At 35.0% G+C, this 15,459-nt stretch overlaps 1 protein-coding gene across 1 annotated transcript in view; it reads left to right on the forward strand.

Moving 5' to 3' along the window:
- Positions 1-8,413, forward strand: part of LOC148956964 (uncharacterized) — a 64,525-nt gene extending 56,112 nt beyond the window's left edge. The window contains exons 10-11 of the mRNA XM_089097030.1: positions 4,504-4,734; positions 7,916-8,413. Coding sequence (XP_088953156.1) covers positions 4,504-4,734; positions 7,916-8,047 — 363 coding nt within the window. The 3' untranslated portion in view covers positions 8,048-8,413. The remainder of the gene's footprint in view (positions 1-4,503; positions 4,735-7,915) is intronic.
- Positions 8,414-15,459: the final 7,046 nt, after the last annotated feature.

Consider the following 15,459-nt stretch of genomic DNA (forward strand, 5'->3'; position numbering starts at 1 on the left):
TGATACAAGACAAATAGAAGTGGCAGAATAGATGGGAAATATATCATTTGGGCTATATATTTGCTCATTAGGTGGGGGTGGGGGTAAAGTATTTGGACAGTGTGAAGTTACAAAACAATTCTTACTTCATAATATGCACAATAACTGTACTTTACACATTTTGCATGAAGACCCGCTATACTTACCCCCCCCCCTAATGTGCACATATATTACCCAAATTTGTTTCTTAAGTATTTCATTTCCATCATATTTTGTGATATTTCATCAGGATTTGTCTGAGAAACAGGTTCTAATTAGATGAAGAACTTAACATAGGCGCTAAAACCGACAAGTACCATTATTTTTTAGCCCTTCTCAATCGAGGGGGGGGGGGGTCAGAAGAGTATTGTTAATCAGGATTATAGGTTTATTGAATAAATGTTGCCTTTCTGATCCTCCCTTTGAACGCAACCGTACAAACGGTTTTTCAGTAATTATTTCAAAAATTCGAATAATGTTAGATACGACTTTTAGGCATAAGAGTGACCATGTAGAAAGAATGGTAGTCGGAACGCCAGGTCAGGGTTATCTTATCTAAAACTGAAAGTTCTCTCATATTTTCTCCCGGTTTAGAGGGAAAAGATTCTCCTATTGTTATTATTTTTTCAATAGGCAATATGTTTTCGGACTTTTTATTAATTTTGGGCTGCCTAGCAAGTTTTGGCTTTTTAGGTCTTAAAGTCTTTCGGGCCTAAATTGTCTGTAATTCAGCAGGTAAAATAAGGTGTAAAATAACGTTTTTCAAAAAAGGTAAAATTTTCGGGCTTTTTTCTGTAAAATTTGGCTTTTAACTGTTTTGTTTTGCGAAATTGAAATTCAAAAGAGTTTAAAAGCTTATATGCGTCGTCAGCAGGTCCGAAGGCATAGTAAGAACCCTTAAAAACTCATTCAAAGCCTAGAGTTTTATTTTTAGTTTTGGGCTATAACCATCACCTTTAAATGTGATTTTGGGACATTTCCCACTATATTTTATTTGGTATACTCCATATTTTTTTTTTTACATTATGTTCAAAAAACATTTGTTTCGCAATTTGTTCCACTTCAAATCGTAGAATGACTAGCCTGCTTCTAGGAATCCCCCCGGGGAAAATACCTCCCCGTGGAAAAAACCCCCTCCCCGGAAAATACACCCCCCCCTCCTGAAAAATAAGGATTTCCAAATTTGAAAGTTTTATTTGAGTTTTGTTTTTGTTTATTTGCCGTAGGGGGAAGGGATTTCGGTACTTTTGCATTATGCGCCACTCACTCAAGTTTACGCTGTGTAAAACTCGAGAACAACCCGGTTTCTTTGTTAGTTTCTTTCAGCTTAGCGCGAGACAAAACAAAGACAAGTGACAGAATAGATGGGCAATATATAAATCTAGAGAAGTCAGCAGTAATGGTTTTTCCAAGGGGAGCGAAGACATCTGAAGAATATTTTAGTTATGGGAGGGGAGTTATAAAAGTAGTGAAGTCCCAGTTGAGCGTTTACGCACTGGTGCGAGGAAGCGTCGTTGGTGTATAAATGGTGATGTTATTGCTGCATAGAAAAGAGCTGAATTCTGACTCCGCATTTGGTACGCATGTGGACGCCCCCTGGCGGGAACAGTTTTTCGTCTAAAGAAGAATACAAAACAGGGAATATAAACTAGCTCTGAGAAATACTCGCTTAAATGGTTAAGATGCTCCCACAGATCAAAACTCATGGAGCAGAGTTATTAAAGCGAGTGAGTGTGAGCCTAAATTGCAGTCTTCACTTGACATTAGTGACTTTGTGTCGCATTATATTGTGACTTTGTGTCGCATTATATTGTGACTTTGTGTCGCATTATACCAATGTTCTTTAAAGATGTGCTGAATCTTTGAATCAGTTATAATTTATTGAGTGCAATTTTTTTTGCACCTCCCTCGTTTCCCCTCTTAATCTGCACATCTTGGGGAGACATCTTGAGCTTTCTTAAAGCACTTTATTATGTGGAAGTCATAAAAATATGAAAGCAGGAAGGAAATTAGGCTCTCAATATTAGGCTCTCAATTTTCTTCTTCTTTTTTTTACGGTAAGATTATAGGATGTTAAAAGTGGCTAAAACTGTATTCTAATGCTGAAACTGAATTCATTAATTCATTGTCACAGGAAAATGTAGTCTGGGTCCGTTTAAATGATGTAGAAGAGCTCACAGCTGAAAACAGCTAACAGCATTAAACAGCTAAAAAGATTTGAAAATATGACAGAGGCTATTGATGTACATCAATATATGATATATGAGTACATCATATATGATGTACAAGAGGCTATTAAACAGCTAAAAAGATCTGAAAATCTTGACAGTGATGGACTTTCCTCAAAATTTTTTTCGTTTGAGTGCCCAGCTCTGATATTACATATACAGTTGCTTTTTCAAATGTGCCTTGCTCAGTCTCTGGCTCCTGAGAGCTTTCTGTTAGGTCTTGTCACTTCAGCGTTGGTGTGGTAAGCCTGCAAGTTCTTGGTCAAGTTATCACCCTATAACGGTTTCGTGTGTATTTAGCAAAATTTTTGAATATGTAGCCCTCATACATTTAATAAGTAAGTGTAATTTCACTCCGTTTCAGTTTGGTTTCCGTAAAACCATGGGTTGTAGCCAGGCACGTTTTCTTTTGAGCAAAATTATGAAACATGCTGTTATGAATCAACAGTCTCTATTTATTGTATCGGTTGATATCAGTGGTGCATTCGATAATGTTGTACATTCGCAATCATTATATTCTTTATTAAGGACTGGTGTCATTTTGTCAGTTGTAAAATTAATAGGGTATTGGTATAGTCTTACAAATGTTCGTATTAAGTGGAATAATGATGTTTCAAATCTGTTTTCTGTCCGACGGGGAGTACGACAAGGAGGGGTTTTTTCACTTTATATTTTTAAATGTGTTTTCGGAGGTTGTCTTCGTAGTCTTTCGCCAAGTTATTTTTATAATGATTTAGGTATTAGTCATATTGCTTATGCAGATGATGTCCTTCTTCTCCGTCGTACACTATCGGTACTTCATAAATAATTTACCAGTTAATGATGCCCGGTCTGCCCTGCCTGTCCTTTTTGGGAGGATGTACAGGCAAAGTCTGATCCATAATCTTAAAACGCTGTCTTCTGCATTAAGTAAGGCAGTTCTATCTATTAATAACTCTAAATGTGAATTTATGTGTTTTAATAAATCAAGTCACTCTCTTTATTATGATTCTTTGTGTCTTCATTCTAATGACCGTATTAAGTGGCTAGGTATTTCTTTTGCTTGCTCACTAGCTTCAACCTGCTCATTTATTATAAATGAATGTATTCAAAATATCAAAATTGTCACGGTAAAATCTCTCCGAATCGCGGGCGGTTCAGCCGGAGGGCACTTGGTCGCCTATATAGTGCATATTATGCCCCTGCTTTCTATTACCTATGCGTTTTCAATCACAACCTCCGTGAAAAGGATAGCAAAAAGGTGTGGGTTAATTATTTCGAATTTGCAGAAAATTGTATGTACCTCCCAAGGCGCACCCGAAATGATGCCTAGTCTGCCCTGCCTAATGATGCCTGGTCTGCCCTGCCTGTCCTTTTTGGGAGGATGTACGAGCAAACAGCCAGCTGCATTGGTCTTCATCATCAATTAATTTATCTATTTAATTTAAGTGATCTTCCACCTATTTTGGATACCGGTTAATATGATATTAATGCGCTTTTATATATATTATGAATCTTTCAGTGCAAGTCCTTTTCTTATCTTTTTATATTCTACTCCACTGTTTTTTCTCTTGAGTGGGTTATAAATGTTTGATTTGAGAACCAATTAATTTCAGTTTGACCGATTAATAGAACATAGGTAGTGTTGAAAATTCTAAAAAACAAAAAATGGAATTGGTCGAGTTTGTATTTTAACATTAACAGTACATCGTACATATAATTTGTACACAATTCTCCGTGCATCGTACAGTTTGAAAAGGTAGAGTGTGTTTGTTTTATTGTAGGAAAACGAGATACTGTTTAAAAAACTAACAAGTGTCCGATATACCTTCAAGAAATTTAGATATTTTTATTACAAGAACAGATTTTACAAATGCTAATTTTTCATATTTATTCCACAGATATCTTCTTTTTTTGTCATAAGTTTCAGTGAAATTCTTACAGATTTGAACTAGCTTCCTTTTTGTTCTTTTCTCTTCTTTTTTGTGTGTTTTTTTCTTTTTTCTTTCTTTTTTTACAGCATACTGTCGACTAGTCTAAAAAGTATTCAATATGTATCCAAGAAAGTTCGTGTTTTTACAACAGCGACAAATTTTAGAAATGACAAATTTGTCATCTATTTTGTATCTATATTAAAATCTAAATGTATTTTCTATATTTAATGTTTATTTTGTCATCCTTCAATATGTATTTTCTATATTTAATGTTTATTTTGTCATCCTGTATGTCAGAAATTTAGCAACTTAGATTTTTTTTTAACTCCTTCTTTTCATTGCAGGGACACGAGACACTTCATACTGGTGAAAAGCCCTACAAGTGTCCAATATGCCCTAAAGAAATTCGGGCGCAGTCTAATTTCTATACCCATCTAAAAGTGCATCGTAAACGCGGTGAAGAAATACCTTCATCTATGTCCCATTTTGGAGGAGTAGGAGGAATTAGGAAGTCTTCCCCAGAAACAACCTATCAACACAAGGCTCCGGATATAGGAGTAAAAAAAAGACTAGAGGTAGATAAGTATTTAAATTGTAGGTCTACTCACCGAAATAACAACACTTTCTCCTTGCAAAATACCAACACATTTTGAGCTCTGTCTCAAGCTACTGGTTTGTAGCGATGGATGCTTTTTTTTTTATCTCTAGGAACGGGCTCAAAATAGCTAACAGTTTTTCCGCCATTATTGTCCTTAGCCCTTTTTTGCTGTATGAAAAGTTCATTCTTTCATTTGCACTTTTTGAGCCATTGAGTATGAATAAATTCATCTTCTTATACATAAAGAAATATCAAAGTTGGTTTATTAATCTTAATAAACGTTTTTATTTTTACAATTTTTAAAGATAGTTATGCAGATAATGCGTCTAGTGCAGCTACAAAAGGGGTTTTGTAAATGTCCCTGACAACTTTTGTTTCTTCTTTATCGTTCTTTTTTTTTACAGAGATCGCGCTGAAGAAGAATATGAAAAAAGGGTTGAAGGGTATGTTAAACGTAAAAGACGAATAATATTGCAGATATTTCTGACCAGTAACTATAGTTTTTTTCAGAGGTTAAAGAAATCTAAGAAACTTGTGTGATAGGAAAGGAATGGTTAAAATATATTGAAAATGAAATTTATAATTTGGAACTGCCATTTGCATCCTGAAGACTACAAGAATTTTGTTCTGCATGTTATTTTTTTCTTTCTTTTTTTCTTTTTTTTTTTGCACCATAATCGGAAGTCAGAGAGTTTTAAAGACCTTAAGACCAGAAAAAGGCCCCTGAAAACAACAGAATAATACCGGAACTATTGAAGTGATCTAGTTTAACCCATTTTTAAACTTTTGTCGCGAGTCTTGGACAAAGAAAGTATCCCAAATGAATGAACAAGGGCATTATTTGGCAAACTTTTCAAAAAAAGATAGACGGCTACATGTAATAATTGGAGGGTTTGTTTGTCCGAAAACACAATTGCCAATTTTTATTCTTTTTTTATCTTTGCCTAATCCTAACACTTTCTGTTCTTTGTTTTGCTTGTTTCTTTTTTGGGGTGTGGGGGCCTTTTTCATATAGATCCCAAAAATTTGGGGTTGATTTGTAATATGGGCAACTGAGATGCAAACCGATGGCACTTTCAATTATTCGAGATACATAATTTCGTAGAGTTGACCTCCCCCCCCCCGCCCCTCAATCAAAGAAAAATCCCTCTAAAGGAATTATGTTTTTAATGGCAAAGACAAAGAGTTGAAGAGAGTTGTTTACATGTTAGCCTTTTTTTTTCAGAAGTTTTTTTCTTCTTAGTCACTTGTTACCTCTTTTTACTTTGTTTTTATGAAAGAAAGTAGAAAATCGAAAAATTGTGCTTGGCATAAGAAAGTAAATAAAGTAAAATGTATATTTTTTTTTCAGTGTTTTAAGAGTCCAGATATGTGGACCATAAGCTGGTCTTTCATAAATAAGGCAGTTTCTTGCCAAATATATCAAACTTATTTTATTAGCATATATATATATATGCTTTTCAGAATTTTAAATTCGTCATGTCTTGCAATTTTATTTGCGTGAAAAATCAAAATTTAAAGTTTCTTTTAATGCTTACATGTACTACAGTTGCCATCTTTTCCAGTTTTTTCTTGTTTTTGAAGAGAATTGCTTCCCCTTTCGCTTTTTTTTCTGTTTAGTTATTTGTTACATCTTTTACTTTATTTTAATGAAAGAAAGTAAAAAATCGAAAAATTGTGTTTGGTGAACAAATAAACTTTCAAATGGTGATAAATCCATTTATTTAGACAGTGAAAAAATAGGTACAAAAGTCCGATATTTCGGTCACATATACAGCGACCGTCTTCAGTAGAAATACTAAAATTAATACTAAATATTAAAAAGGAAAGATTAAAGAAGATATTTTACATCAAGAACTTTGAATGAATTTTATCTATGAACTCTCTGAAAATAATCTAGTGAATAATCCGGAAGTTCATTATTTTGTGAATGACCCGAAAAGTTATTTATTTTGTTGCATATAAGTATGCTAGTTTCAATTTTATCATTTTAGTATTTCTACTGAAGACGGTCGCTGTATATGTGACCGAAATATCTGGACTCTTGTACCTGTTTTTTCACTGTCTAAATAAATGGATTTATCCCCATTTGAAAGTTTATTTGTTCGTCTTAGAACGGCAATGTGGTCTAAGAAAACAACACCTAATTTAAAGGTTTTTTGTCGAAAATTGTGCTTGGCATAAGAAAGTAAAGAAAAAAGGTAAGAAAAATAGAATCTATTAGAGAAAGCATTATAGTTTATAAAATGAAATAAAGTTACCATTGAAAAGGGTAATTCCCACGCAACAGGGGTGGTACTTTAGATACCTCATCTGGAACAGCTATAATAACTTCACAGTAAAAAAAAAGTATGTTTCCAACTCCCTCACTCGACCTCATAATCTCCTAAAAAAAATTATCGAACACCCTAATAAGCAGGGGAGCCACATCCATTTTTCGAGGATGTGAAGTAAATCTGCTTAATTATATTGTTTGGGGAGGGGGGGGAGGATATGTGTGTTGGGCGTATAATTATAGTAATAAGTTGTACAATCACTTCTTTGGCAATGCTTTATTTAATGCTGAATCAAATTCATATAGGCAAAGAAAAGAACTTGTTTTTGTCTCTAATTATAATTAAGCTACAGTTTAACAGGTGACTAATAATTTAGCGTCCACTCCGACCTGAATTTCTTTTAGTTGTTTCCATTTGCCAATAGGCTTGTAATATGTAATTGAGTAATTGAATCAATGTTTGCTCAAATGTTCTGGGTTCTCGGCTGACTGACCGTATTTCAAACTTTAGGCTTGACGAAAAGTGTGGTTCAATCCCGCTTTCTAGGGCTGTAATGAGAGAAAGATTGACGCACGTTCTCTGGATGAAAGATGGCAGATTGCCAAAGACTGTCCTTTTTGGCCAATCGTCTAGAGCCAAACGGAAAACAGGTCGTCCACGGTTGGTGTGGGAACATGTCACAAAGAAAGATCTAAGGGAAATGGAAACTTCCTGGGAGGTTGTAAAGATGGAGTTTTTGAATAAATCGGGATGGAGAGGGAGCGTGCGTAGCTGTGTTGGCCTCAGGTGGCTTGGCTCTTCGATGACTTGTTAGTATTAGTAGTAGTGCTTAAATGTTTACACCTACAGTAATATGTACTTATACGTTCGTTTTGTTCACAGAATTATAGTACAGATGGAAGGACCGAGCTCTCGCCAGGATCTGAATTTACTGAATCACCTACAGCAAGTGATTTGAGCCTTAGAACAAATCAGGTTTCCCATTCTCCCTGGACTTACGATCTAGAACAGTGATTTTGTTTTGTAAGTGATCCTAATATCTAGATTTTACAATCAATGCTGTTTCTCCCCTTATGGAGGACAGCAAGGGGTTCTAATTTCTGTTTAAAGATTACGTCCCGTTTGTGAATTGTAACTGCTAGATAATTGTTGCAAAGTATATTTCGACTGTAAGTAGGCTAGAGGATTGCAATGCACAATATGAAGTTCTAATTTTTATTCAGTAATTATGACTTGCTGCAGACCTGACTTGTCAAATACGATTATTATAAGTAGTAGGCATTTCTGGGCTTTTACTTGTATTGTGTAAATCATAATGATTCTATTTACGTGAAACCTGTCCATAAGTGTTTATAGCTAAAAATAAATGTCCAGCCCTCATCACTCATCATTCTCGCACAACCTTTGGGAAGAGGAGGGTCAGTCTATTTTCAAAATTATTGGGGGAGGGGGATTTTTGCTGAACAGACTAAGCTATTTAAATTCACCTGAAGACAGATGTATCGAAAGTTTTTTTTTTAGTTTTCGGCTTTTGTCAAACTATATTTTTTTTTTTCAAATAAACAGGGATTCATTCTTTTTAGCATGCTTGTAAGATCATCTAAACAAGCTTTATTAATATAATATAATTATATATAATATATAGTATATATAATAATATAATATATAATAATATATAATATATAATAATATAATATTTGTTAATATAAATATAATATAATTCGTCCCCCGAACCCTCACAGTTTTAGTTTGTTTTTGTGGCTTTTGTGTTTTGGAAGAATTTTGTAAAAAAAAAAAAAAAAAAAGAGAGAGAGAGAGTGTGTGTAAATAAAGTGAAAGTGCAGAACAATCCCTAAAATGGTTTAATCAATTACTAAAACGTTGTTCTTGTTGGTTCTGTGCCAAAACCTTCCTCGTCACTTCCTTCGACTTTTGTCGAGTTTTGAGCATAGTGAACAGTGCATTCGCTTTTCCTTTCCATTGAATATTAATTTCTTGCATCGAATTATAAGAGTCCAATCACGAGCATTGAGATCATTTGCAACCAAGTCCCTTTTCATGTTGGGGGGGGGGGGGGTACGGGTTTTGAACCTCCCCCAAAATTACTGTCTGACTTGTAAAAACGTAAAAGAATACATATAAACATATTTTGATGGGTTTTTAAAGTTACTTTTGTAATTCCCCCCTCCCAGAAATAAAATACCCCTCTTCCGAACAAAAATCTTGGATAGGCACTTCTTTGCAACGCTTCTCTGAAATCCATAGTCTTCGTGGAGTTTCATCGCTTGCACACAAGAGACATCACTCTGCACTTTGTTATGCTTCCATGTTTTGATGTACATTAGTTCTTGATTCATACTCAGTCACAAGTTTTTTTGGCTAGAAGCTCAGGTCTTGAAATGGGGCTTTTAAAAATTTTGTACTTTCAAAGCACTGTTTAATATCTTCTTCTTCATAAAGAGTCGTGTAATTAGTTTCAATCCTCTTTTCAACTTCAGTTTGCCATGATTCAAGATTATTTTCAGTGCCTTGTTTGCTCTTCATTTTGATGAATTCATCTTCCATTTCTTCAGAGGATGTAACGACTTACTTACTTTTGACTGAAACTAAACACTGCTCCGTCTCGCCCAGCATCCATAATTTCGGCTAGAGAAGTCTTCCATGAGGTCTGGTCACGTGCAACGGCTTTGACGTGGTAGAGCCAATCTATTTTCCAGAGCCGACTGAAGAGATGGAGCCTCCAAGCCGTTCTGCGTAATTTTGTACCATTGCTTACCCGACTCTTTCTTCTCTGACTTACTCCGAATCAACTTTTTCCCAATTTTCTTCTTCTTCCTCTTTTGAATAGTATTCGGTTTTTTCTTCCTCTTTTGAATAGTATTCGGTTGTTTCTTCCTCTTTTGAATAGTATTCGGTTTTTTCTTCCTCTTTTGAATAGTATTCGGTTTTTTCTTCCTCTTTTGAATAGTATTCGGTTTTTTCTTCCTCTTTTGAATAGTATTAGGTTTTTTCTTCATCTTTTGAATAGTATTCTTTTTTTTATTCATCTTTTGAATAGTATTCGGTTTTTTCGTCCTCTTTTGAATAGTATTCGGTTGTTTCTTCCTCTTTTGAATAGTATTCGTTTGGTTCTTCCTCTTTTGAATAGTATTCGTTTGTTTCTTCCTCTTTTGAATAGCATTAGGTTTTTTCTTCCTCTTTTTAATAGCATTCGGTTGTTTCTTCATCTTTTGAATAGTATTCTGTTGTTTCTTAAACGCTTTCGGGATATGTGCTAGTATATTCATTAGAAAGTATGAATTGTTCTAAAGGTATTGGAATGCTAGCTTACTTTTTCTACCTAACCTTTATTACCATGTGTTTTAAAATACTCAAGACTTTCCTCGCCTTGCATTTTGAAAGTTGATCATCAGCCCCAAGTGGCGACTTCTTGTTCTCTTGATTACTTTACAAACTCTTGGAATGCTGCATAATCTTACTCCTAGATTGATTAGCTCTCTCTTTGGTTTCTTTTCAAACTCCTCTCCGGGCATATTTATTAGAAAGATATCCTTCCGAAAATTTCGCTTGAACCTCTAAAAAAAAAATTGGCCAAAAATCTCTTAGTGTAGCAAAAGATGAGATTACTCATGTTCTTTTAGACCAATGTAATACTCTTTGATCTTACTCTTTATGCTTGGACTTAGACTCAGATGTAGAATTATCTAACTAACCGTAACTATAAATCTGTAAACTTTGTTTTATTTTTCGCTTGAATTATGTTAGGATATTTAACCAGCTCTCTTTCTTGGTATTGCATTTTCTTCCAAAAACAATAAATTAAGACTTCACACCCAAATTAATAAGTTTATCCATACCAAAGTTAACCCTATGGTACCGATGTAGATTTATGCTCAACTTGGCAACAAATGGGCCAAGGAATCAATCACCGCTGGGGTAAGGCTGGGGGGTCGGGTTGCTTTTTATCCTTATAAAAAGGACCCGGTTATATGTTAGCAATAGCTCTGGTGGATGTTTATACTAGTTTTATACAAGGTTTTTTTTAAAAGATAATTTACGTTCATCGTCATCAAAATGGGCCTTGGGCAGAAAAAGTTCCCTATACTGACGCTTAAAAAACAGTATACCTGCATGAGTTTCTTAGCTATCTACGTAATAATGTCACATTTTTTGCACCTGAAATAGTTTTTGTCTCGCACACCCCTCTCTGTATTTTCTCTACCTTGACTTGTTCCATCCAGGATGCTTGGGAATCGCTGAGTTAAACTTGTTTTAGTAATTAATTTGCGGAGGCCTGATTGAACTGCTTCTGGATTCTGTTTGTATCAACTGCTCTTCTAAGTATGTATAATTTTGTTATAGTCAACTCCTCTGGGCCATCATCTTTGGTTTGAACTATGGTCTTAAACTATAAAATCCACGAAGTCGTAGGGTTAAATTTGATTTACGGAAGGCTGTTCTTTGTAAATTTCAGATAAGTCAAGTTGACCTATATTCATTGGTGCAAGGGAATTGCTAGTTCTTACCTCTTGTTTGAATGATAGTAAGCTGGGAGAATGAAGTCCGTGGCTAATTTCAAGCCAACTGATGCTTGTTGAAGTTTTTAACCCTCTGACTGAGTAAACTTTCTTTTAGATGTTAACATGGACTTTGAGTCTTGTACGAATGTGCTGTAACTTGACAAAAACATTTTTCTATGCTTTCACAGACGCCAACAATGTGTAGCTGGTACTAAGTGTAGTAATGGGATATTTGGGTTCTCCGTTGTTAATATATGTCAAAATTTGCATTTATGAATTCCTTTTCTACCAGATGTCGTGTTGGCTATCGTATTCTTTTTCTCAGGAGATGCTGGGAACTGGGGCCGGAATATAGGAAAGCCTAAAAATCCTGATGGCGACCGTTCTTTTGGGGTGATGGAATGGATACTTTTTGTTCCTCTGATTCCGCACTTGCATCAGATTTCTTCTTCTTCTTTGTTGATTTCTTCTCTACTCTTTTAGCAGCCTCTAGCGCTTGTTCGTTTCAATGTGTTTTTTAAAGGCTGCAGATGTAATCGCGAAGAACAATTCTAAATTCACCTCTGGTTGCTAAAGCACAGAATATATACCTTCTTTCTATTAGAGCACGCTAGACTTGAGACCCTTTGTCAGTGTGGATAGGGGTTTGAATCCTGGTCTCGTTGGTTATTTGGTTTGAACAGGGGTCAGTTACGGGACTCTTAAGCTCAACCAGATTCGAACCAGCTTTAAATGGTACCCTCTGCTTTAAATGGTTCTATTTCTTTTTCTTTTCTTTCTGTTTTGTTTAGCACTGAGAATGACTCGGCGGAGGTCCTTGTCAAAATATTTGCTTATTTCTTCTTCTTCATGGTTCGCCACTGGCTGACAAAATCCTCGTTTTTTCACCCTTTTTGATTTTATTTTTCATTTTGTTATTTTCCCTCCTCTCTGAATTTCATTTGTCGTGTATAGCCAGTGTGGTCTTAGAATGTATTTAAATACCATATTTAGTATTGTTATTGCAAGTACCTTTAAATATTTTCGTCCATTTTGCCTTACGTTTATCCTCCAGTGCTCCGTATTTTTTCAATTTATACATTTAGGTACAGCCGTCATAGCTGACTGGTTAGCACGCTGAACTTCAAATACTTCGTCCGTGAGGATAGGGGTTTGAGTTCTGGGGTAGCTGATTTTTTGGTGTGGAGCAGGGATCAGTAGCGTAACTCTGCAAGGTCAGCCAGAGACTGCCCATCTCTGAATGGGTACCTAGAGAAATCTAGGGAAGGTAAACAGGAAGGGTGTGTGAAAGCAGAAATTGGCTTCCTTGCTGAAGGGTAATGAAACAGAGATCAGCACCGACGGTGGGGACTGTAAAGCCTAATGCCATATTCTTTAGCTTTTTTTTATTCTAGGTAGTTTCTTATAAAATATAAATATTTGAGCACTTTTTATATACTCTTATAAATGTAGACAAAGATTTATTTTACCAGTATCCTCGTAAATTTTTGTCAATTGTTTATAGATATGTACTTATATTAGAAAAAATTGAATCAAAGCAGAGAAATACTTTTAATTAGCTATTTTTCAAATAGATACTTAATTAGCTCTTTGAATAAAAATACTCAGAAATTAATGGGAGGTAGGAGTGAACCGATGAATTTTGGATATGTTCTTCTTATTAGAAAATACTCATGTGTTCCAATTCGCATAATTTGAAATGTAGCCTACTTTATTTCCGCTACCTGCCTCCAATTCAATTCGGTTCTTTCTGTTTGAGACAATCGTCATAAGCAAGGCGACATGGAAGCTATCTCTGTTTTCCTTTTAAAGATACAGCACAAAATTACATCGTTGGGGGTAGGGGACTCCCGAAGAACCCGTTTTTTATGCCAAGCTGAAGAAATTGTTTCATTTTAGAACATATCTAAGGAACTTTAGAGTCCTAAATGTGTGTCCCTAGTAGACTACAGTTCCTTACATCTGATTCCTATATTTACCATATGTAAATAATACCCTAATTTCAATAAGAAGTATATTTAACTTGCCGTCCAAGGTCTGTGTTTTGGCCATTCTTCTGATTTTTATAATTTAAAGAGGGTCATGTGATTTTTACCATTTTGTTGTAACGCTTGCAGAATATTAGAGAAAAAAAATGTTTGATTGCTTAGAAAAAAAAAATTAATGTTAAAATTCTTTTTCATACCGCAAAGGTACAAATAAGGAAATTTGAAAACTGAAATAAATAAATGGCCGATATAAATTTTCTTCGTGAGAATAAATAATTGTTTGGAAAATATTTATGGCTTCAATGGCTATAACCACAAATTCTATAAATAACAAGATTGTTACTGTTGCTTATTGAACATTTAAATGTTTTAAAATTTCAAAGTGACGATGGATGGCCAAACCCTATAGGGAGGGAGTTCAAGGTTTGACCCCCTCCCCCGCGAAATTTTTGTCAGACTCGTAAAAATGAGCAAAAATGCATTTAAGCAAATTTTTGATGCGTTTGTTTAGCCCCCCCCCCCTCCCGAAAAAATTCACGTGCCTATTGAATAAACGATGTATGAATATGTGGATACTCAAGAGCGCGCAAATGAGCGTGAAAACTCAAGTTGGTAAGGAAGAAACGCGCAAAGGTTACACAAAAAAAAAAAACTCAACAACGCATAAAAAATTTGTTTATATACATTTTGGTTATGTTTTTACGAGTCATTTCAAGGGGGGTCAAACCCCCCCACCCCTGGGTACGGCCTTGATTGTCAGGTCAGGTGGTTTCATGGTTTCATGCTGCGATGATATTTTTTTTATTCTTTAGGGGGGGGGGGGGATTATCTATGCCGCGCAATGGAAGATTATTTTATTTATTTTCTATCATTATACTTTTTTTCTTCATAACGTTAATGAGCCTGTGAATTCTGGAGTTTTTGGTTACAGTTTTTTTATTATTATTGTAATCCTCCATCTTAAAATCTCGAATTTTAACTTTTGTTCAGTTCCCTATTGTTGTATGACTATCTGGAGGAGGGGGGCTGACCCCCTTTATGAATTCTGGTGCAGGCGTTGACCCTAGTTTGTGTCTTGTGTGGTTGCACAACGAGCTTAAGGTAATAAAGAAAGAAGTGGGTTTGTTTTGACAATGGAAGAATAAAAACACATCCCGTTTTTGTTGTTTTATCACCGAGAATTCTAATTCTTCTCACCACCAGAATTTTTTTTTTTTTTTTTTTTTTTTTTTTTTTTGAAGCACTTGATTTTATGTTATTTTAAGCCTTTTTTAAGTTTTGTTTTGAGTGTCAAAGCACTTGAATGTATTTTTATTTGATGCATTCACCAGATTATTCCCTAATAATTTTTATTTTAGGGGTTTTCTTTTTCTGGTAATATTCTTATCTTCTCATCTGTTTTAAGAAGTTCGTGGCCTTTTTTCCCGCCTAGCTCAAAAATATGTTCCTTGTGTAAGGTATAATTCTCGCTCAGTGCGAATGGTTATGCAGGTAAATTATTATTTATTCTTGCACGAATTACTGTAGAGCTGTCTAAATAAATTAAACCTTACTTTGATTCAATCATAGTGTGGACTAAACGGCAAAAACTATAGTAATGTGTAAAAAATTCAATAAACAAGCCGTTAGGCGGATTTGCCTTTGGGTTTGCCCCAACGTAAAATTGTAATACAACTAAATGAGCCGTTCAGCGGCTACGATAATTACTGAGATGCTTATGAAGCAAAATGCTTTGGCAAAAGTGGTTAATTTGCCAGTTGAATTTTATGGAATGCAAAATAAACTTGACAAAAGATGATAAATCTGTCCTTACTTAAGACCTCTGAGAAGGTAGGCTGTAACGATTATGTGAAGTTATGGAAAAAAATTTGTATTTTCTTGGAACGTTTATCCAACGGTTTACGCGCCTTCTTTACAG

The sequence above is a fragment of the Artemia sp. Qi Xiang Cuo genome, chromosome 1 (assembly GCF_049724085.1).
Source record: "Artemia sp. Qi Xiang Cuo chromosome 1, ASM4972408v1, whole genome shotgun sequence".
NCBI lineage: Eukaryota > Metazoa > Arthropoda > Branchiopoda > Anostraca > Artemiidae > Artemia > Artemia sp. Qi Xiang Cuo.